Below are 22500 nucleotides of genomic sequence, written 5' to 3'. Positions count from 1 at the left end.
AAAGAAAAGAGCCGAGGAGAGGAAGAGGATGGGATGATGAGGGGGCAGGAGATGATAGGAGAGAAGAGGAGAGATGGGGGAAAAGGAGAGGGAAAGAACTAAGGAGAGGAAGGGGGGAAAAAGCCAAGGGGGATGAGCAGGGGACGGGAGAAGAGAGGAGGAGTGGGGGAAGCGAGAGGGGAGAAAAGAATGGGGGGGGGGAAGATGAGGAATGTACAGGATTGGAGAGGAGGTGATGGGAGGTAGGAGAGGGCAAGAGCTAAAGAAGGGAAGGGGATGGAGAGGACAAAGAACATGAGGAGATGGGGACAAGAAGCTAAGGAGACAAATGGAAGGGGGAAAAAAATGAAGATTATATAGAAGAAAGGTGAGCAGGGCAAGAAGCTGAAGGGCGAAAGAAGCTGTGAGGTGAGGATAAGGAACCTGAGCTTGTGTGAGGACAAGGGTCGCTTTACACAACACTACACAGCCCTACCACACTACACCACACACCACACTACACCACACCACACTACACCATACCACACTATACAACACTACACCACATCACACCACACCACAACACACCACACCACAACACACCACACACTGTCCCTTACCAGTTGCTTCCGCCTTCCTCTCCTTATTTAACTATTAAGAACTGGGGGAATATTTACCTATTTTACTCTGGTTAACGCCTGACAATTTTACTCGCCAGTGGGATACCTTACGCTGTCTGAAGGTTAACACTGACTACCACACTTTCAAGTATGACCAAACCATCATCATCATCATCATCATCATCATCATCATCAATTTCGGTTCTGCGTCTGATTTCCACGTACCAGGTGTTAAACTAATTAATCTGACAGCACTCCACCTTGCTCCTTTCTGCGCCAGCTGTCTATTAATACCTCAAATAAAAAGTTTATGATAAAACTCTGAAGTCCAGCCACACTACCAGCTCCTAAATGCAATCTGCCACCGCCGCCCCTTCTTGCATCAGCGGTTAAGATGGTTGGGGGTGGGTTGGGGCGGGGCGGGGCGGGGAGGGGGAAGAGCAGGAGCAGCCTAGGGGAGTGAGTGGGCTGATTGAGACTAAATTAACAGCGGGGAGCGGGTCTTAACAGCCGCCGGACACGAGGCTTGGAGGAGCAGCCAAATGGCACGAGAGGAGCTCATTAGATGCAGGTGTGAGGCCAGGTGAGGGGGGGGAAGGAAGGCAGGTGAAGGGGGAGTGTGGGGAGAGTGAAGGCAGGTGTGTGGGGAAAGCGGTCAAATTGAGAGCTGGTGTGTGGGAGGAAACGAAAGACAGATGTGGGGGGAGTGAGGGAGTGAAGGCAGATGTGTGGAGGGGGAAGGAAAGGCAGGTGTGGGGGAAGGTGTGCGAGGTGCGAGGGGGAGACTGAGAGCTTGTGTGCTGGGGAAAGAAAGGCAGGTATGGGGCCAGATGTGTGAGGGGAGAGTGAAGACAAGTGTGTGGGAGGAAAGGAAAGACAAGTGTAGTTCAGGTGTGGGGGGAAGGAAGGCAGGTGTAGCGACAGACGTGCAGGGATAGATATGAAGGGATAGAGAAGGTAGGTGCGAGGCGATAATGAGGGCAGGTGTGAGAGGAAGAGCGAGGACAGGTGTGAGAGGTAGAGTGAGAAAAAAAAAAGGTGAGGACAGGTAGGTATTCAACTATGAGAGAAGTCGGACAAATCAAAACACTCATTCCCCCTCTGCATCATCCACACTTGATCTCTCGTCCTCACACTCCTCCAACATTCCACCCACATATCCACCTCTCCCCACCCACTGAAATTCTATCTACTCCCTTGTATCGACCTCTTCATCCCAAATATCGACTTTCAAATATTCGACCTTATTCCGTGTGTCTCTTGGATCAGGAAATTTATCGGATTCATTTCGTATTCATCACTTTTCTCATCCACGCATCCCGACTCTCTCTCTCTCTCTCACACACACACACACACACACACACACACACACACACACACACACACACACACACACAAACACACACACATTATTTTATTAATTTTCATTACACACAAACACACACACATTATTTTATTAATTTTCATTACACACAAACACACACACATTATTTTATTAATTTTCATTCTTTACCTTTCGCCTCATTACCCCACTTGTTCAGTTCTCTCTCTCTCTCTCTCTCTCTCTCTCTCTCTCTCTCTCTCTCTCTCTCTCTCTCTCTCTCTCTCTCAAATCAGGCCTGGCATCAACAACACAGGGGTTTTACGGATCAATATTGTCACCGAGGAAGCCACTCCCTGTAGCAGTGCCGGACGGATGGTGTGTGTGTGTGTGTGTGTGTGTGTGTGTGTGTGTGTGTGTGTGTGTGTGTGTGTGTGTGTGTGTGTGTGTGTGTGTGTGTGTGTTTGAGAGAGAGAGAGAGAGAGAGAGAGAGAGAGAGAGAGAGGAATGAAGATATTAATAAGAAAAAAAGTCAGTAACAATAATAGTAATAATAATAATAATAATAATAATAACAGTAATAATACTAGCAGCAACAGTAGTAGCCGTAGTAGTAGCAGTAGTAGTAATAGCAGTAGCAGTAGCAGTAGTAGAAGAAGTCGCAGTAGCAGTAGTGTAATAACAATACTAATAAAAAAAACAAGACAGATGAAGATAGAAAATAAAAAATATATACATAGAAAAAGACAGAAGAAAATTAGCGACTCCCAGGCGCGGGAAAATTAAGAGAAACATATTTTTAAAGCAAGTTAAAAATACTGGGATGTAAGATGTCGAGCGTGAAGATGGAGGGGGACAGGCCAAGGTCGAGAGGTGGAGGCCGAGTAATTAAATGGCGACCGAGATTACTAGGAACATCGCTGCCATCCTCCCTGCCTCCCCCTCTCCACCCACACCCCACCCTCGACCCCTCCCCTCATCCTCCTTATCTCCACCACCCACTCCCACCAACTCCTTCCTTCCACCCCCCACCCTCATCTCAATCTTTTCCTTCCTCCCCCTCACCTCCACGTATCTTCCGTTCTTCACTCTCCCCCCCCCTTTCCTCCCCTCACCCTCCCGTTTACCTCTAACCTCTTTCCCCCCATCCTTCTTCCCCTGCTCTCTCCCCTACCATCTCTTTCCCCTCCCCACATTCTCACCCCCACCCTCTCTTCCCAGCTCTCCTCTCCCCTCCCCTTCCCTCCCCTCCCCTCCCCTCCCCTCCTGACAGTGGCTTCCTCACTATTTTTCTCAGCAGTCCAGAATTTCCCTCCCTTCTCCATTAGTACCTATTAAAAAGGGGAGAGGAAGGGGGTGTGAAAGGGGAGAGAGAGAGAGAGAGAGAGAGAGAGAGAGAGAGAGAGAAATGTGTTTTACTGACCTTTCTTGTGTCACTGAAAAAACACAGGTTAGGTTATCATTTGCCATCTCCCCCCACACCCATAGCTCACACTCCGCTGTCTCTCCTCTGTAATTGTGGAGAGAGAGAGAGAGAGAGAGAGAGAGAGAGAGTCATGTGAAACCGAGAAACAGAACACAAGAAATACAAGAGATAAAAAATACAAAGGTGTTCTGCCTGCCCTCCCCGTATCGCCAACTGATAAAAACACAACCAACCTCTCATTTACCACCTCCCCCACGCCCATACCTCACCTGCCGCCGTCTCTGCTCTCTAATTGCCCTGTCTTAACTACCTGGTTTGGGGTGGGGTGGGGTTAGGGATGGTTACTGTAGGTGTCACCCTGCTCTCTCTCTCTCTCTCTCTCTCTCTCTCTCTGTCTCTCTCTCTCTCTTTATTAGTTTTTCACCCATATCATTAACATCTTAATCAATTAGTCTACTTTTTTTCTTCCACTTATTCTATTTATATCATATTTTTGTCTGTTATCTGTCCTTTGTATTTCTGAATGTGAAAGTTCTCTCTCTCTCTCTCTCTCTCTCTCTCTCTCTCTCTCTCTCTCTCTCTCTCTCTCTCTCTCTCACCTTTAAACCCAGACCTAATTCGACACAGGAGGGCCTCACAATCCCACATTAATTCCAGCATCTACATACATCTGTCCAGTTCGGCCAAAATGAGAGAATTCTAAGTGATTGCTTCAGGGCTATCACTTCTCTGGTCACTGGCCTCACACACACACACACACACACACACACACACACACACACACAAAAAAAACGTTTTAACTCTCTCCCGTACATAGCGAATGATGAGGGTGGTGGTGGCGATGTTATATATATATATATATATATATATATATATATATATATATATATATATATATATATATATATATATATATATATAGACAGTATATATATATACAATCTCTCTCTCTCTCTCTCTCTCTCTCTCTCTCTCTCTCTCTCTCTCTCTCCCCCCCCCATTATTATCTTCTTTTACCTCCGCATCTGATGTACACAAACACACCCACCCACACACACACACACACACACACAAAACAAGCCCACACCTACACCCACACACGCAATCCCTCGTTACTGAAGGCAAGAATCAATTTGTGTTTAGTTATGGAGGCGTAAACCAACAACTCGTCCATATTTCGCTCGATCATCGATTACCCGCCCCCTCCTCCACTTGCCTTGCATTAATCCACACTATTACGTATTCCTCTCCCTTATTCTTGCCTCCTACAGACGATTTTGTTCAGCTCTAAGACGGTTTCATTCAGCTCCAAGACGGTTTTTAGTTAGCTTTTGGGCAGAGGACTTGGAATAAAGAAGTTACTAGAGGTTATATCTGCTAACTCTTCGAAGTCTCCCCTAAGCTGAATTAAATCGTCTGGAGATAGCAAGAATATAAAACACGTCATTTGAGTGAAGGGGTTAAAGATCACGAATGGCTTGTACTTTATTGATTGGTGCTACCGTCAGACATTTTCTTCAGCTCTGGGGGGATTTCGTGATGATGGGGTTCAGATATCCTCCTTAACCCCTTCCCTGCGATGATCTCTTGCATAAAAACCTTCCTTATTTCACCTCTACTGCTCCTAGCTTCTTACATCACTCCTATTTTTCTTAACTACTCCCCAAAACAATAACTACGGACATCAATCATCAATCCACCACACTCCACTTCCTCTTCCATATCTTTCCCTCTTCTCTTCTCCTCGTATCAACTCTCACACTTCCCTAACTACCCCCAACCACTTCACCAATGATTACAAACACCGAACTGTATCATCAACACTTCCACTTCACCCCTCTTCCATCTCCTTCCCACCTTCATTTCCCTCTTCTTACATTTCGACAATTACACCCTCCCACGAGCAATCCATCACACACACCCCTCTCACAACACCGCTCCTCCAACTCATTCCCACTTCCACTTCTCATGTATCACTTCACCCAGCACCTCCACCACGCCACCAGCAATTACACAGATCCACCAACGATCCATCCACCCCCCTCCCTCCACTTGAGATTGTGATTGAAGGAGCGGTGAGGCCGAGAACACAGACAAGGGGATCGAGATTAAAGAGTTGAATGATTTATATCGCTTCTAACTCTCTTTCTTTGATCACGCCATGGGGACCTCCGCCTGTGATGAGAGAGTGAGAGATAGAGAGATAGAGAGAGATTCGTTTCACCGAGGGCTTAGTTTATTATTAGTCTTATCTTTATGGCTGTGTGGGAATCAGTTTATCTTTTTAACTAACTATCTGAGTGTCTAGAAATACATTAATATCTACATCAACTGGACTGTAATTTCTGCATATTCCTTTATTGTATGCTAATTTTGCTAACATCGATATTCTTCATTGGGGAATCACAACTTTACATTCTTTCCTGTACATCAACCCGTCAGTATGTCTTTCCTTCCACTTACCTACATACCAACCTACTTACCTATCTTTCAGACCATCCAAGAGACCTACTTACCTACCTATTTATATATCGACATGAATACCAAACCAACCAGCCACTCAACCAACCTACCTATTGGCCTATCCATCCATCTATCGATATATTTACCCATCTACCTGGCTATCTAACCATCCAGTCAATCTGTCTACCTGTTCATCCATACATTTATCTATCTATCTACCTACCCATCAATTCATTCATTCATGCATCCATCCATTCACACACCTATCAATCTCTCTCTCTCTCTCTCTCTCTCTCTCTCTCTCTCTATCCATCTATCTATCCATCCATTTATCTATCTAATTATCTACTCATCTTTCTACTCCCAACCCACCCTCCTATCCACCTTCTCATTATATGCCAGTGACCTCACCCCCCCCCCCTGTGACCGCCTCTGCCTGCCAACTGGCCAAAATAATGTTGTCTCGTTTAGTTTACGGAGTTGACGGACAAGTTATGGGACGTAATTTGGATTTACACCTGCACATCACACACGCACGCACACCACAACCACGCACAAACAACTAAGCACGCACACACACACACGCACAAAAACGTATTCATGCATCCAGCAAGGAAAAACAACTTTCCAATAAACACACAAACATGTCTTCGTGTAAGGAATTCCGCATGCATGCACGAATGCACCAACGCGCACACACATACACACACGCAAAAACATGCATCCATGACGCAAAGACACAAAAAAACACGTACACACATACACGCACAAACGCTCACGCACATAAGCACGTACAATCAACAACTCATGCGCACACACACACACACACACACACACACACACACACACACACACACAAGAACTTACAAATAACTACACACATACTCATGCACACAAACACACACAGAAATGCACGCTTATTCACGCACACAAGCACGCACTCGCATGTCCGTACAACTCATGGATGGTCACTGGCTGATACTCACACACACACACACACACACACACACACACACACACACACACACACACACACACACATAATTAAGTAAACACACGCACGCTTGCAGTCATAAGTATAATTATTCTCTCTCTCTCTCTCTCTCTCTCTCTCTCTCTCTCTCTCTCTCAATATACTACAACACACACACACACACACACACAACCAGGTACACAAAAACACCGCCATTATTCCCGATGCAGGTGTGGGCTCGTCCAGTGCCGGGGTCGAGGCCTGCATTCTGATGACTTGTTGCGCGTTTAAACAAATCTATTTTTTATTTTCATTTTTTTTTTTTTTTTACCCACAGCAAATTTAACCAACAAGCCCACAATCACATTTTATACAAGTCTTCGTAAACAAGAGCATTTTTTCGGTAGATGGTAGAGGCAAGGTTCTCACTCTCTCTCTCTCTCTCTCTCTGTCTCTTAATTGTAATTATTGGTTCTGACTATTATGATAAAGGGTATATAAAGTCTACGTATTTTGCCACCCAACTTTCACTACTTCGATCTCACACACACACACACACACACACACACACACACACTCTCTCTCTCTCTCTCTCTCTCTCTCTCTCTCTCTCTCTCTCTTTCTCTCTCTCTCTCTCTTGCTTCTCATGTTTCGCTTACTGGCTGGCTTATGTACTGAATGGTTTGCTAGTGGCTTGGCTTTGTAAGATTTTTGGCATACTGAGAAAATGAGAGAAAGAGACAGATCCAGATGTGAGAAGAAAGAAATAAGAATACTGTTCTAGTGTGAAAGAAATGCAAGGAGAGAGAGAGAGAGAGAGAGAGAGAGAGAGAGAGAGAGAGCCAACACAGCAAAGGTGAATACATCAGTACCAGTAAGACGGATGGGAGGGAAGTGATGGTGGTGGCTGTTGTGGTGGTGATAGTGGCAGTTGTGGTAGTGGTGGTAGCTGTGGTTGTGGTATCTTTGGAGGTGATGGTGGTGGTGAGGGTGATGGTAATAGTGGTGGTAGTAGTTGTGGTAGTGATGGTGGTAGTTGTGGTTGTGGTGGTAGTTGTAGCTGTAGTAGTAGTGGTGGTGGTAGTTGTGGTAGTAGTGGTGAAGCGATGATAGTGGTAGGTAAGACTGTGGTGGGTAGTAGTGGTTTTTGTGGTAGTAGTAGTGGCGGCGTGATTGGTAGATGTGATGGTGGTAGTGATTGTGGTAGCTGTGGTTATGGTGGTGGTAGTGGTGTTTGTCTCTGCATTCCTGTTGGCACTCGGTCGATTCCCCAGTGACCTCTATGTTTCCCAGCCTCCCCCTCACGCCTCCCCACTTCCCTCCCCACTCCACACTCCCCACCTCCCTCCCTAGTCCAGTGTTCCCATCTCCCTCTCCACCCCTGCCTCCCCACCTCCTCCCTTACCACCTCCTTCCCTATCCTATCCTCCCCATCCCCTCCACACCATTCTCCCCACCTCCCTCCTCACCCCAGCCTCCCTACCTCCCTCCCCACACGTCACCACCACACCCTTCCCCTATTTCACACCTCTTCTCTCTTTATCTCTACTCCTCCTTACCTACCTCTTTCTTCCCTCTTTACGTTCTTCTTCAGGTAAATTTTTCTGTACAACCTATCTATTATATATTATTATTATTGTTTTCTGTTTTTTTTCTTCTCCATACTTTCTATGGCTCCATTTTCATCTGTTCTTCCTGTTTGTATATCTTTGTTCACCTGTATCTCTCAACACTATCAATTTCTCTACATCGGTAAGTCCTGCATTGTAAAAATCTATCTATCTTTGTCTTTCCATACTGTCTATCTATTTATCTATCTTTAATCTACATGGATATAACTGGGTCTCCAATTATATGTGTGTTGTTGTAAAAATCCAAGCCTGTTTCTGTACTCTTTTACATTCTTATTAATTCGGGGTCTCTCTCTCTCTCTCTCTCTCTCTCTCTCTCTCTCTCTCTCTCTCTCTCTCTCTCTCCAATACTATTTTATTACATCCATATCATCTTTAACAACTGCACTTCTAACACCTCCACACTTTTTATCTACGCGGCAATAAATCACGCTTTACTGTTTGTGGTTTATCTATCTATGGATCTATATCTATTACTAAATCTATCTACACCAATCTCTATACAATCTATCTCACCACGCGCTAACTACAACATCGTCACCATCAACCCCATCCTTCTCCATCAACTCACCATCAACACTAATCCTTCTCCACCAACTCACCATCAACCCCATCCTCCTCCACCAACTCATCATCGACCTCATCCTTCTCCACCAACTCACCATCAACCCCATCCTTCTCCGCCAACTCACCATGAACCCCATCCTTCTCCACCAACTCACCATCAACTCCATCCTTCTCCACCAACTTACCATCAACCCCATCCTTCTCCACCAACTCACCATCGACCCCATCTTTCTCCACCAACTTTATGAACCTCCATCCTTCTCCATTTCTTCCATCGACCTCATACACACCTCACATCAATAAATCCATTCCTATCCTCCATCCTAACTACCAGCCTGACACGGGGCCAGCAAGAGCACTTAGACATTAACGCAAAGAGCTAATGATCAAGACATGGATCATTAAAGAAGATTAATGGAGGGGCGGATACACAAAGATTTCAGACAGATGGGTAAAAGTGAGTGTAATGATGAGGGCAAGACTTAATATGGACAGGGTGGAAAGAAATATTTACAAGGTTCGTTATCATTATTATCATTATCATCATCACCATCATCATCATCCACACCCTATTACAGTGACAGACTCGAAACTAATAAGGCAGAAATAAAACAATGACAGGTATACGGCTCACCATCATCATCGTCATCATCATCATTCCACCAGCAAATGCAGTACGTATTATTCAGGCACATAAACAATACCGTATCGAAGAAACGCAAACAGAGAGCCCACTGCATAGAAAGTAAACAACGCGAAACTCCATGTCCGAGAGCGCGACCAAAAACTCTTTGGTACTTGCAACCCAGATTTCACTTACTCTACTGTACACTCATTTTTATATTCTCTCTCAATTTTGCATACTAAGCTAGAGCAATGGATTATCTCTAGGATGATACTAGTCACGAAGAAGCGTTATGAAAAGGACACAGAGCCGCAGCCTAAGCCTTCCCTGTCACTGACATGTGCAATAACCTGAAAGTGACAAATAACTGGGCCATGTTAACAAACACACTACACTGACAAACACAATGACTGACAGGTAAACACATACACACAAGGTAAACAAACACAGATAAGGTAAACACACACACACACACACACACACACACACACACACACACACAAGTAAACAGGCACAGTCAGGTAAACAGACGCACACAAAGGTACACATACACACAGACAGGCGATTACGTGCAGGCCCCCTCGATAGATAGAAATAGATATGCTTGTAAACAAACGGGATGGAAGTTCGCCCTATTACGTCTTGTTTTCTCTTCTCTCATTTTTCAACTCTTCAACCTCTCTCTCGTTATTGCCTGTTTACCTCTCTCTCTCTCTCTCTCTCTCTCTCTCTCTCTCTCTCTCTCTCTCTCTCTCCCTCTATTGTTTTCTCTCATTTTTCAAATCTTCAACCTCTTTCTCTTTCGTTATTGCCTGTTTACCTCCCTCCCTCTCTCTCTCTCTCTCTCTCTCTCTCTCTCTCTCTCTCTCTCTCTCTCTCTCTCTCTCTCTCTCAGTTACCATTGTCACTCACGAACCTTCTTAACCCACTTTCGCTAATATAATTCTCTCTCTCACCTTCCTCCCTTCCTCTCATTCGCTCTCTTTCATCCCCTCTCTCACTTTCTCTAATTCCCCCTCTCCTCTGACCCTTTCCCAAGCGTCACTTCAATTATATAAACTTTACATTTTCTCCTCGTTCCTCCCCTCTTCCTATTATCCTGTTCTGCAATCCTTAACTTTAGCTTGTTCTACCGTTCTTCCTATGTTCCTTCTTATTGTTCTTCTTTACTTCCTGCCTCCCATTTCTTTCACATCCTCTCTCTCTCTCTCTCTCTCTCTCTCTCTCTCTCTCTCTCTCTTCCTTTTCTTCTCTCGTCTTCCCTTCCTTTATTTAATTGTTATTCCTTCCAACTCCCCCTTTTTCCCCTTCATCACATTTTCTTCCCTAAGTTCCTCCTCCTCTTTCTCCTGCACTGTTTTCTTTTCGTCTTTCCTATTTTCTATTCCCCTCACTCTCCTCTTTTCTGTATATCTCGTCTTTCCTTCTCTTCTTTCGTCTCATATTCTTTTCGTCCCTCTCTGCTTCCTTCCTTCCTTCCTTCGATTCCGCTCTCCGCTCCTCTCCTTCTCCTCCTCCTTTACATAACCTCTCACTCTGTACTCCCTCCTTATCTCCTCTCACTCTTTCCTTCCTCTACTCTCTTTCCTACCCTCCTCCTCCTCCACTTTCTCCTTCCTTCCCTCATCTCCTTCCCTCTCTCCTTCTCCTCCCCCTCCAAGCCCTTGCCATTCTTCTACTTCCTCCTCTTACCTCCTTTCCCCTCCACCCATCCCTCTTCTCTCACTCACTCACCTCTTATCTTTAGAAGGCTGTTCCTCACCCCTCTCATCGCCCACTCCTCTCTCTCTCTCTCTCTCTCTCTCTCTCTCTCTCTCTCTCTCTCTCTCTCTCTCCATTCACATCCTCCTACTCTTTGTTCTTAACTCCCCCCCTCCCCCCCCTCTCTCTCTCTCAACCCAACCGGACCTGACCCCAACAGCTACCCACACACACCCACCCACCTCGTCCGGGTCCAAATATAGCGCCACCACAACACTGCATCAATTAGTGGGGTTCCAGGGGGTTGCTAGGATATCCTGTGGGGTTTAAAGCCGAGGGGAGGTTGTCGGGGAGTGTATCTCTCGCCTACTCTCTTTATCTCTCCCACTTTCTCACTTTCATTCATTGTTATTCTTGTTTTTTCTGGTTCTCCCTTACCCTGATTCAGTCTCTCTCTCTCTCTCTCTCTCTCTCTCTCTCTCTCTCTCTCTCTCTCTCTCTCTCTCTCTCTCTTTTAATGGCAGTATTAGCATTGACTTCTGTAGTATGTTAAATGGGGGAAATAGTCTATGGATCTTGTTACCCAAGTTTCACTACAACTTCACAATCATCACCACCACTACTACGACTACTACTACTACTCTACTACTGCTACTATCCTCTCTCTCTCTCTCTCTCTCTCTCTCTCTCACTCACTCTCTCTCTCTCTCTCTCTCTCTCTCTCTCTCTCTCTCTCTCTCTCTCCTTATCTCTCCCTCCACGTTTCACCACGAGTACCATCACAATCTGACCCCCTATCACCTCATTATCTCCCTCTCCCCGACACTAAATACCCAAAATTATCCACACACTAATCACGCTTCCATTAACCCCATTAACCACACTCGGTAATTACCCTCTTAAGAGCCAGCGTTACCCAGGGAGTTACTGCATTACCCTGTGAAATAGTTACCGTTACCCCTCTCACTAAAACTACATCTTATACTTATTTTTGTTACTATACTCTTTTAACTCTCACTTGGCCTAAAATTGGCATCTCTCCTCCTTGAATGTTGAGGTTTAGAAATGGATTAACACTAGAATATGATGCTAGTCACGAAGAAGTGCTATGGAAAGGATGTGTAGAGTACCATCTTTTTTCTGCCTCTGTGCTATGTGAAATATGCCATAAAAGGACGAAAATCTGGGTCAAGTTAAAGTGAAAAGAGTATACAAATAAAATTAAAATTCTCTCTCTCTCTCTCTCTCTCTCTCTCTCACACACACACACACACACACACACACACACACACACACACACACACACACCTTTCTCCTACCTGAGGGTCATCTCTAAGCAAAATAAAATCACAAGAAAGTACTAGGAATAAGGCAAAAAACAGACATGACAGTAGTAAAGGAGCTAATAGTAAATAGTAAATAGTTAATGGCAGTAAAGAGGTTAATAAATTTCTACTATTTAGATGAAGGTCAATGGGCTGTATTCTCGTCGGATAAGGAGGCTCCCTAACACCTCTTCCTTAGCGATTTATTTTAGGATATGGCTGGTTAATATCCTTTTGTACGTTATTTATGCAGAGTATGGCGATGATGGAAGAATCTATATAACACAGGAGGGTAAGGTATAATAGGCAAAATAAATCGCCTAAGAAAAGGTGTTAGGAAGCGTGAAGGTTGAGTGAATGAACGCTGGGGGGGCCTTGCGTGAGCCCTGTGAGTGTGTCAAGGTCTGGCACTTGTGTGTGTGTGTGTGTGTGTGTGTGTGTGTGTGTGTGTGTGCTGTAGGTCAAGTATATTTGTGGTCAATAAATGCCTACCTGGATCTAAAATGTGTGTGTGTGTGTGTGTGTGTGTGTGTGTGTGTGTGTGCTGTAGGTCAAGTATATTTGTGGTCAATAAATGCCTACCTGGATCTAAAAAGTGTGTGTGTGTGTGTGTGTGTGTGTGTGTGTGTGTTTAAAGTCATGCATATTTGTGGTCAATAAATATGTCTAACAATATAAAATGCCAAGGTCGCACGTGTGTATGTATGTATGTACGCATGTGTTTATGTACGCATGTATGTATGTGCGTGTGCGTGTGCGTGTGCTTGAGAGTGCGTGCGTGGCCCCAATCCAGGGAGTGACATAAATATACCATCAAACCGCCCGTCGCAAACCCACCCACCATACCGCAACACATTATCCCATTGTTTAGAGGACGGCAAGGTGAACAGACACGGGAGGCCACGAAAAGGGTTAGCTCAGGTTAGGCGAGGTTAGGTTAAGTTAGGCTAGTCTAGGTTAAAGTAAGGTAGGTTGGGTTAGGGTTTGGTAGATTAGGTTAGGTTAGGCGAGGTTAGGTTAGGTTAGGTTAGGCTAGGCTAGGTTAGGGTAGGGTAGGTTAGGTAAGGGTATGCTAGGTTGTTAGGGTAGGGTAGGGTAGGGTAGGGTAGGGTAGGGTAGGGTAGGGTAGGGTAGGGTAGAGTAGGGTAGGGTAGGATAGGGTAGGGTAGGGTAGGGTAGGGTAGGGTAGGGTAGGGTAGGGTAGGGTAGGGTAGGGTAGGGTGGGGTGGGGTGGGGTAGGGTAGGGTAGGGTGGGGTAGGGTAGGGTAGGTTTGGTTGTTAGATTAGATACAAGGTTCTCTGAGGTTATGTTAGGTTGGGTTGTTAGATTATAGAAGAAAAAGGTCAGCCTAGGTCAGATAGGCTAGAACATTAACTAGAAATTAGATGGATTGGTTTAAGTTAGATCTGATGGCTAAGCAAAGAAAACGGACGGCTAATCTAACTTATTCTAGCCTAACTTAACCTAATCTCCCCACATACTGCAAGTCCAACATAAATTTAAAAGAGAGACGGAAGGACAATTACCCTGCCTCCCCCCACGCCCTCCTCTGTACCGCTCTGTCACATAACGTCGAGAAATATAATGGATTCCACAATTATCTAAGTTCTTATGGGCCACCGGGGAAATTCATATTTATTTCAAACTGCGCCTTGTGGAAAATTCATTACTCTGTTGTTTGTGGGTTTATGTGGGTTTTGTGGAAGAGAAGAAGTTTTTATTTTTAAGAGTGAATTATTGAGGGATACGGGATGTCTTGATGTATGTTATATTTTCAGTGGTCTTTCTCTCTTATCTTTCTTCGTTTACTCTTGCTGTCTCCTTTTCTCCCTCTTCTTCCTCCTCTCATGGAATACCTATATCATAAAACTTCCCTCATTCACCATCTGTTTCTCGTTTCTCCTCTCTTTCCTTCCTTCCTCTCTTCATCCGCACCTCTCCTCTTTTATCTTCCATCAACTCGCCCTCTCTTTCTCTTTATCTATCAGTCTACCAATCTATCTACCTATCTGTCTATCTATCCATCAATCTATCTACCTATCTATCACATTAACCACGTCTCTCCCACCCCCAGGTCCTGACTTCTGGGGCCTGATCAACCCAGACTGGAGCTTGTGCAGTAAAGGTAGACGCCAATCGCCCATCGACGTCGACCCAGCCCGCCTTCTGTACGACCCCAACCTCCGCCTCCTCCACGTCGACAAGCACAGGGTCGGTCCACTCAGTCAGTCAGTTAGCAGAGAGTCAGTCTGCAGTTTATCATACGCTCAGTCATTCAGTTATTCAGTCTTCCTCTATTACATTAACCATCATCACCTCTATGTCGACAAGCACGAACGCACTTACTCATTTACTCGTTCATTCACTTATTCACTCATTCACTCACGCATTCATTCACTCATTCATTCACTCCCTCCCTCATTTACTCACGGACTCATTCACTTACTCAGTCAATAATTCACGTAGTCAGTTAGCAATTAGCAAGTGATTTAGCCAGGCAAAAAAATAAAGAGTAACTTATTTATTCAGTCCCCTTCTATGGCCACAATCTTTCCCTCTTCCTTGTCGATAGGCACAGGTTCAGTCAGTAAAATAATAATAATAATAATAATAATAATAACAATAATAATAATAATAATAATAATAAAAAAAACAATCAGCCAGTCAGCATATCATTCATTCAAAGATCCTCACCCACTCCAACCCTTCAAAACGATGACTCCTTTTTCACCATAGTCTCGCTACTTCAGACGATTTTATTCAGCTCAGGAGAGATTTTTCGAATTGGGGGGGTTAGATACAGCCTTCATTAACCCCTTCACTACCAGGGTACTCTCCAAAGCTGAGTGAAATCGTCTGGTAATGGCATAAAACACACAAAATATGCTAGCTACAGAAACACATCATCTGAGTGACGTGGTCAATCATTCAGCCTGTATTCTCAAGATTCTCCGCAATTCCCTCGCTTGCGCCATCTTCCACCTGATCAATAAAGGAATAATTTAGTTAGCCACACTTTTATTCACTCGGCGCCTGTCAGTAAGTTAGTTATTCTGTCACAACTACGCCATTATCTCCATTACTTCCACCGCTCCCTCACCTTGGATCGCCCTAATTCGCCTCAGCTCGCCTCACCTCACGTGTTATTCAATCTGACTCCAACATAACCCGCTTATTCCTGAGCTAACCTTGCCAAATCATAGCCAACTATATTCAGTATTACCTAGTCTAATCCATTCCGCCCTAATCTAACCTAGCCTAATCTAACTTAACCCAATCCAGGTCAAAGTAGCCTTAAAAAACTAAACGTAACTCGACCCAATCTATCCTTGCCTATCTCTCCTTGACGTCGCCCAACTCGACGTAATCTAAGGTCATCTATTCTAACCTAACCTAACACAACTGAAACCAACCTAATCAAACCAAACGTAACCTAACCCAGCCTACCACCCAAACCTAACCTACCCTAAACTATCTTCCACTCACTCAACCTAACTTCACTTAAACCTAACCTAACCTAACCCAACTCAATCCAACCTAACAAACCAACCCAATCCAACCTAACCCAACCAAACTCAATCCAACCTAACCCAACCAAACTCAATCCAACCCAACAAAACCCAATCCAACCTAATCCAACTAAACCCAACAAACCAACCCTACCCTACACTATCTTTCCCTCACTCACCCTACCCTCACTCATGCCTCAGCCCCATTTGACCCACCGCCTTCTCCCCCTCAGGTCTCAGGCATGCTGGAGAACACAGGTCACAGTGTGGTGCTGACCCTGGATGGCGGCAAGACCCCGATCAACGTGACGGGCGGCCCCCTGTCCTACCGCTACCAGCTGACCGAGGCACACCTGAGATACGGACAGGTGGACCTCTTGGGATCTGAGCACACCATCAACGGCAGGGCGTTCCCAGCGGAGGTGAGGCACGATAGGCAGGACGGAGGGTGGGCAGGAATGTGAACAGGTAGGAAGGTAGGCAGGAATGTGGACAGGTAGGAAGGTAGGCAGGAATGTGGACAGGTAGGAAGGTAGGCAGGAATGTGGACAGGTAGGAAGGTAGGCAGGAATGTGGACAGGTAGGAAGGTGGGCAGGAATGTGGACAGGTAGGAAGGTAGGCAGGAATGTGGACAGGTAGGAAGGTAGGCAGGAATGTGGACAGGTAGGAGGGTACGCATGAATGTGGACAGGTAGGAGGGTACGCATGAATGTGGATAGGTAGGAGGGTAGGCAGGAATGTGGACAGGTAGGAGGGTGGGTAGGAATGTGGACAGGGTGAAGGGTAGGCAGGATTGGGAGGACGTAGGGTAAGCAGGACGTAGGGTAGGCAGGAATGTGGACAGGTAGGAGGGTAGGCAGGAATGTGGACAGGAAGGAGGGTAGGCAGGAATGTGAACATGATGGAAGTGAGGCAAGATAGGAAGGACGGAGAGTAGGCAGACATGTGGACAAGGCAAAGGGTTGGCAGAAATGGTTACAGGTCGGAGGGTAGGCGCTGATGTAGGCGCGATGGCGAGTAGGTAGAATGAAAAGTAGGCAGAACGGAGAGTAGGCAGGAATGGAGGCAGAATAGGGGGTAGGAGGGAGAGTCAGGCAGGGGTTTAGCAAGGAAGGTATATGAGGAGATAGACAGAAGGTAAACAGAAATGAATACGAACGGATTAACAGAACGAAAGGAAGACAGACAAACACGAATAAAAATCACGGACAGGAACACAAATATTAGAGAGAGAGAGAGAGAAAGGAATAAAGAAAGAACAGGAAGTCGAAATATCACAGCTATAATAATAACAACAACAACAACAAAAACAACTGCACGACCACGCCCCAATCGGATGACGTAATAATAGGTAGCAGAGTTGTTTGTTTATTGCTCTCTCTCTCTCTCTCTCTCTCTCTCTCTCTCTCTCTCTCTCTCTCTCTCTCTCAAAACTTCCCCTACCCCTTCCTACCTCCATACATCTCTAACCCTCCCTCCCTTCCTCATCCCTTCCCTCCCTCCCTTTTCCCTCCATCCCTCCCTCTCTAACTCCCTCCCTCCCCCAACGAATTATGTGGAAAAATGTATATGAATATTAATGGCCGCTTCAAAAGAACGCAAATTTCTGTTCCTCTTTTCCACTCTGTCCCCCCATACATACTTACTGACCCCGTATAATGCTGGGTCACACGGATAAATGGATAGATAGATAGACTGATAGATAGATAGGTAGGTAAGAGGGTAGGTAGGTTGGTTGGTAGGTAGGTAGGTAGGTAGGTAGGTAGGTAGGTAGGAGGGTAGGTAGGAGGATAGCTTGGTTGTTTGGTTGGTAGGTGTGCAGAGAAAGAGAGAGAGAGAGAGAGAGAGAGAGAGAGAGACTAGACATCAAGGGTAAACTCAACTAATATTTCCACTTTCTCTCAACAGCTCCAGATCTTCGGCTTCAACTCCCAGCTCTACACAAACTTCTCCCAGGCATTGGATAAGGCGTATGGCATTGTCGGCATTTCAATCCTTCTACAGGTAAAGGCATTGATGACCTTGTTAAACCCTTATAAACATCCTCTTAGCATTTACAGGCAAGTGTATCAATGTTTAATGAAGAATTTACAAGCAACTCTATCAATGTTTACCGCATCATTTACAAGCAAGAGTATCAATATCCAGTTCCTTTACTACTTGTACATATTGGCAACATTTACTTACATTTCAGGTATTTATGGCATTTTTTTTTATTATATCTTAAGTCACTGTCACCCAAGCCCAAATACAAAAACTGCACGAATATACAAATGCTGCATAGGATTTATAGACACATACAAACACACCTACACACAAACACAAAAATACGAAAGCACAAACACACTTAATCATATTAATCCAACTTGCAGGAAATGACACGCAAACACAATATAGTTCATTTAAATACACACACACACACACACACACACACACACACACACACACACACACGCACACGCACGCGCACGCGCGCGCGCGTGACAACACCTGCCAACTCCCCCACACACCTGACACCGGCCTCACACACCTGACCCTCGCAAATGCTCTCACTGTTTTTGTTATAACCCGCTATCACGTCCCAACTGTGAATATATATGCATGTACACCCACACGCGTACACAAACATACACACAGGGTCATACAAAGATAGACATACTGTTCGTCTCACACACATTAACACACACACAAGGACATACATACACAGGCATACTCTTCGTCTCACACGTACATAAACACACACACAAGGTCATACATACACAGGCATACTATTCGTCTCACACGTACATAAACACACACACAAGGTCATACATACACAGGCATACTATTCGTCTCACACGTACATAAACACACACACAAGGTCATACATACACAGGCATACTCTTCGTCTCACACGTACATAAACACACACACAAGGTCATACATACACTGGCACCCCAATCATCTCACACGTACATAAACACACACACAAGGTCATACATACACAGGCATACTATTCGTCTCACACGTACATAAACACACACACAAGGTCATACACAGACAGGTACATTTTTCATTTCACGTACACACACACACACACACACACACACACACACACACACACACACACACGGGGATATACATGCACAGTCATACAAAGATGTTTTTCTATATGAAATAAGATCAAACGAAGGCAAAGCAGCTTAAAAATACCTGAAGCTTAGGTATCGCAGTAAAATCTTCACATATATCAAATTAACTCACACATCCCATCAACTACAAACACAAAACATTAACAACGGAACTACCATCACTATTACCACAATCACCACAACAACCACAACCACCACCATCACCACCTACCACAGCTACCACATCACCACCTACCACCACCATCACTACCTACCACAGCGACCACATCACCACCTACCACCACCACCATCACAACCCACAATCACCACCATCACCACCTACCACCACCACAACCACCACCATCACCATCTACCACAACCACCACCTACCACCACCACAACCACCACCATCACCACCCACCACCACAAGCAACAATAAGAAACAGGGAAAGACAACAATAAAACAACCCAAACAAGATCCACACCAAGAAAACAAACTCCCTTCCAGCATACCCCCGACACAGCACAATCAATTTTCACATCATTCTCGCCTTACCACTCCGCAAACATTAATGCTTTCAATTCTCTCGTGGATAGATCGGTGAGAGGTCCAACCCGGCCCTGAGTCAACTAACAGCGGGTGTGGACCAGATCAAGAATGTCGGTAAGTAGAGAAAGAAAGAAAAAAAGAAGTCAATCCACATCCCCAAGTTCTCCCTTTATTTCTCTCTCTCTCCCTTTTTTCCCCTCCACTTATCATTCCCCCTCCACCTTTATATCACTCATGACTCACACTCTAAAGTACCCGTAAGTGACTCGACAAAATCATGACTCATTACTACCATGATTTTTTTCTACATTTCCTTTGACTCATCCGCATTCGACTCAAATTTTTACTTATTTTTCTTTACAGTTTTTCATCCTTGACTTTCATCTTACCATTACCAAGAACTTTTATCCTAATTTCACATCTTTTTCCATTTCTTGCGTCCTCTTTTCATCTCACTTCGTTTCATATCCCACTTGACTCTTCATCGCTCGGCCCTGTCTCCATTTTTTTTTCACAATTTTTCATTCTGCCCATTCAACTCAGTATCCCTTGTCCTTCAAAATACATCGTTCACAATCCCATGTTTCATCCTTCATCCAGTCACTGCATCCTCCCTTCCTCCTCTTTAGTCTGTTCGTTTTTCTCTGTCACTAGTTCTCCATAGTTCATAATCTAACACCCATTATTCTTTTTTTCTTTCACTACCATGTTCATCACTCACAATTCTTTCATCAACAACATTCATTTGTCTCACCATCGCGTACGTCACTTCTCATTTCGTTCGGGACCATGCACAATAACTTCCATTTATCATCATCATCACCGCCACCGTTAACGTCGTCACCACCACCACCACCACCACCATAATCATCATCATCATCATCATCATCATCATCCTAATTACCACCATTCATACCTTACAAACAACTCATTTCTTCCACTGTCACCCACAACTCTCATTTCTTTCCATACCATCTACAATATTTTCCACAGTCACGCATACATCTCACTATTTCCTCGCCTAACATACGTCCGGCGTCTCTCTACATCTGTATTTTAATCCCTTTACGACCTTCATTTTTGCCCTTACGCTGCACAGACTCCTAAGAATTGTGACAGAGCAGGTTAAGACAGACACAGAAGATCGACAGCGAGAAAGAGACACGAAGAGACTAAGAGGGAGAGACAGAAGGACAGCGGCAGGACAGGAGGTAAAGAGGGAGAGACAGGACAGCGTCAAGAAAGAGACAGGAAGAGGTAGAAAGAGTGACACAGCATTTCAACACCGAGAAAAAAAGACAGGAGGAAGTGGCAGAGAGGGAGAGGCGACCAGCTAGAGACGACAGCCGGGTTTCCAAAACAGTCAGCTGTCTTCTTTCACCTCCAACGCTTGACAGACAGCGGTATGACGGAACAGGAGCCAAGTACAAGTTGGTTTGGAGAGACTGATGTGGTGGACTTAGCAAAACGCGGTACACTGTGCTTACGCTAGAGTGTGTGTATGTGTGTTTGTTTATGTATTGTGTGCTTTTCCACGTCGCTATTGTTCGCTTTAAAAAAAAAAAATGAAAACAGCTCCTACAAACACAAAAACCACTGAAACAATAAAACAGAAAAATTAGCTGCAACAATACACCCAGGAGACCAAAAAAAAAACAGAAAAAAAACAAGGCTCGATGAACACTGAGCCACGATCTGAAAAACTGGCAAAAAAATAAAATAAAAACAGAAGCAAAAACCTAAATAATTTGCCACTACAACACACTGAGGGAAAAAAAATAGTTTAATAAATAGGACGAGCATTGGAAGAGGAGGAGGAGGAGGAGTATATATAAAGGGATAATGAGAGAGAGAGAGAGAGAGAGAGAGAGAGAGAGAGTGTGTTATGTAAGAGAAGATAGTAAAAATTAGATGTGGAAAAGGTTAGACCAGGTCAGGAAGGACGGGGCTAGGGGAGAAGGAAAGAAGAGGAGGAGAAGAGGAGGAAGAGGAGGAGGAGGAAGAGCAGATTATCTAAGAGGAGCATCAGCAGTGGAGGAAGAGGAGAAGAGGAGGAAGAAAATGAGGCGTGGAAGAGGTTAGATTAGGTTAGGAAGGGGTATGGAAGGGGAGGAGGGAGGCACGGTGAAGAACACCAGAGAAAATGAGGATAAAATGAATCAGACAAAGAACAAATGAAAGGGGGGAGGAAAGAGAGAGAGAGAGAGAGAGAGAGAAGGAGGTAAGAAAGGTAGGAGAGAGGAAAGAGAAATGAAGGTAAGAGGGAAAATAATGAAAATGAAAGTGATTATTATGGCGTGTTTTCTCCTCTCGATTTCCTTGTTCGGTTTCTCCCTTCCTTCTCTCATTTCCTCTTCCTCTCTCCACCATTCTTACATTCCGCATCCACTTCCTCCACTCTACACTCCACATTCTCCATACTTCCACCTCCTACCACACTTTCCACACTTTCCTCCTTCCTCCACACACAATATTCTCTGTCTTCACTTCCTCCTTCCTTCCATATCAACACTCTCATCATTCCTTCCACACTTCCTTTCTTCCTCCACATTCTCTCCACACCTTCACTCCTCAACACACATTTTCCATCCCCACCTACCTCCTCCCCCTTCCATACCTACAATCTCTCTCTCCACCCCTCCAAACATTCTTCCTCCACATTCTTTTCACACCTTCCTCCTCTCACAATACCTTCCTG

The 22500-nt window shown here is 44.9% G+C and overlaps 1 protein-coding gene across 1 annotated transcript in view; it reads left to right on the top strand.

Annotated features, from left to right (window-relative positions):
* The window catches only part of CARPB (Carbonic anhydrase-related protein B), a 161118-nt gene that overhangs the window by 101280 nt on the left and 37338 nt on the right, over positions 1 to 22500 (top strand). Inside the window, exons 3-6 of the mRNA XM_080280964.1 lie at positions 14707 to 14843; positions 16375 to 16563; positions 18051 to 18146; positions 19850 to 19916. Coding sequence (XP_080137090.1) covers positions 14707 to 14843; positions 16375 to 16563; positions 18051 to 18146; positions 19850 to 19916 — 489 coding nt within the window. The remainder of the gene's footprint in view (positions 1 to 14706; positions 14844 to 16374; positions 16564 to 18050; positions 18147 to 19849; positions 19917 to 22500) is intronic.

This window comes from Coenobita brevimanus, chromosome 87 (genome assembly GCF_032717465.1).
Source record: "Coenobita brevimanus isolate Jiangsu-jjx chromosome 87, ASM3271746v2, whole genome shotgun sequence".
NCBI classification, from domain to species: domain Eukaryota; kingdom Metazoa; phylum Arthropoda; class Malacostraca; order Decapoda; family Coenobitidae; genus Coenobita; species Coenobita brevimanus.
Note: the sequence above shows the minus strand (reverse complement) of the source record. Positions and strands in the feature narration are given on the sequence as shown.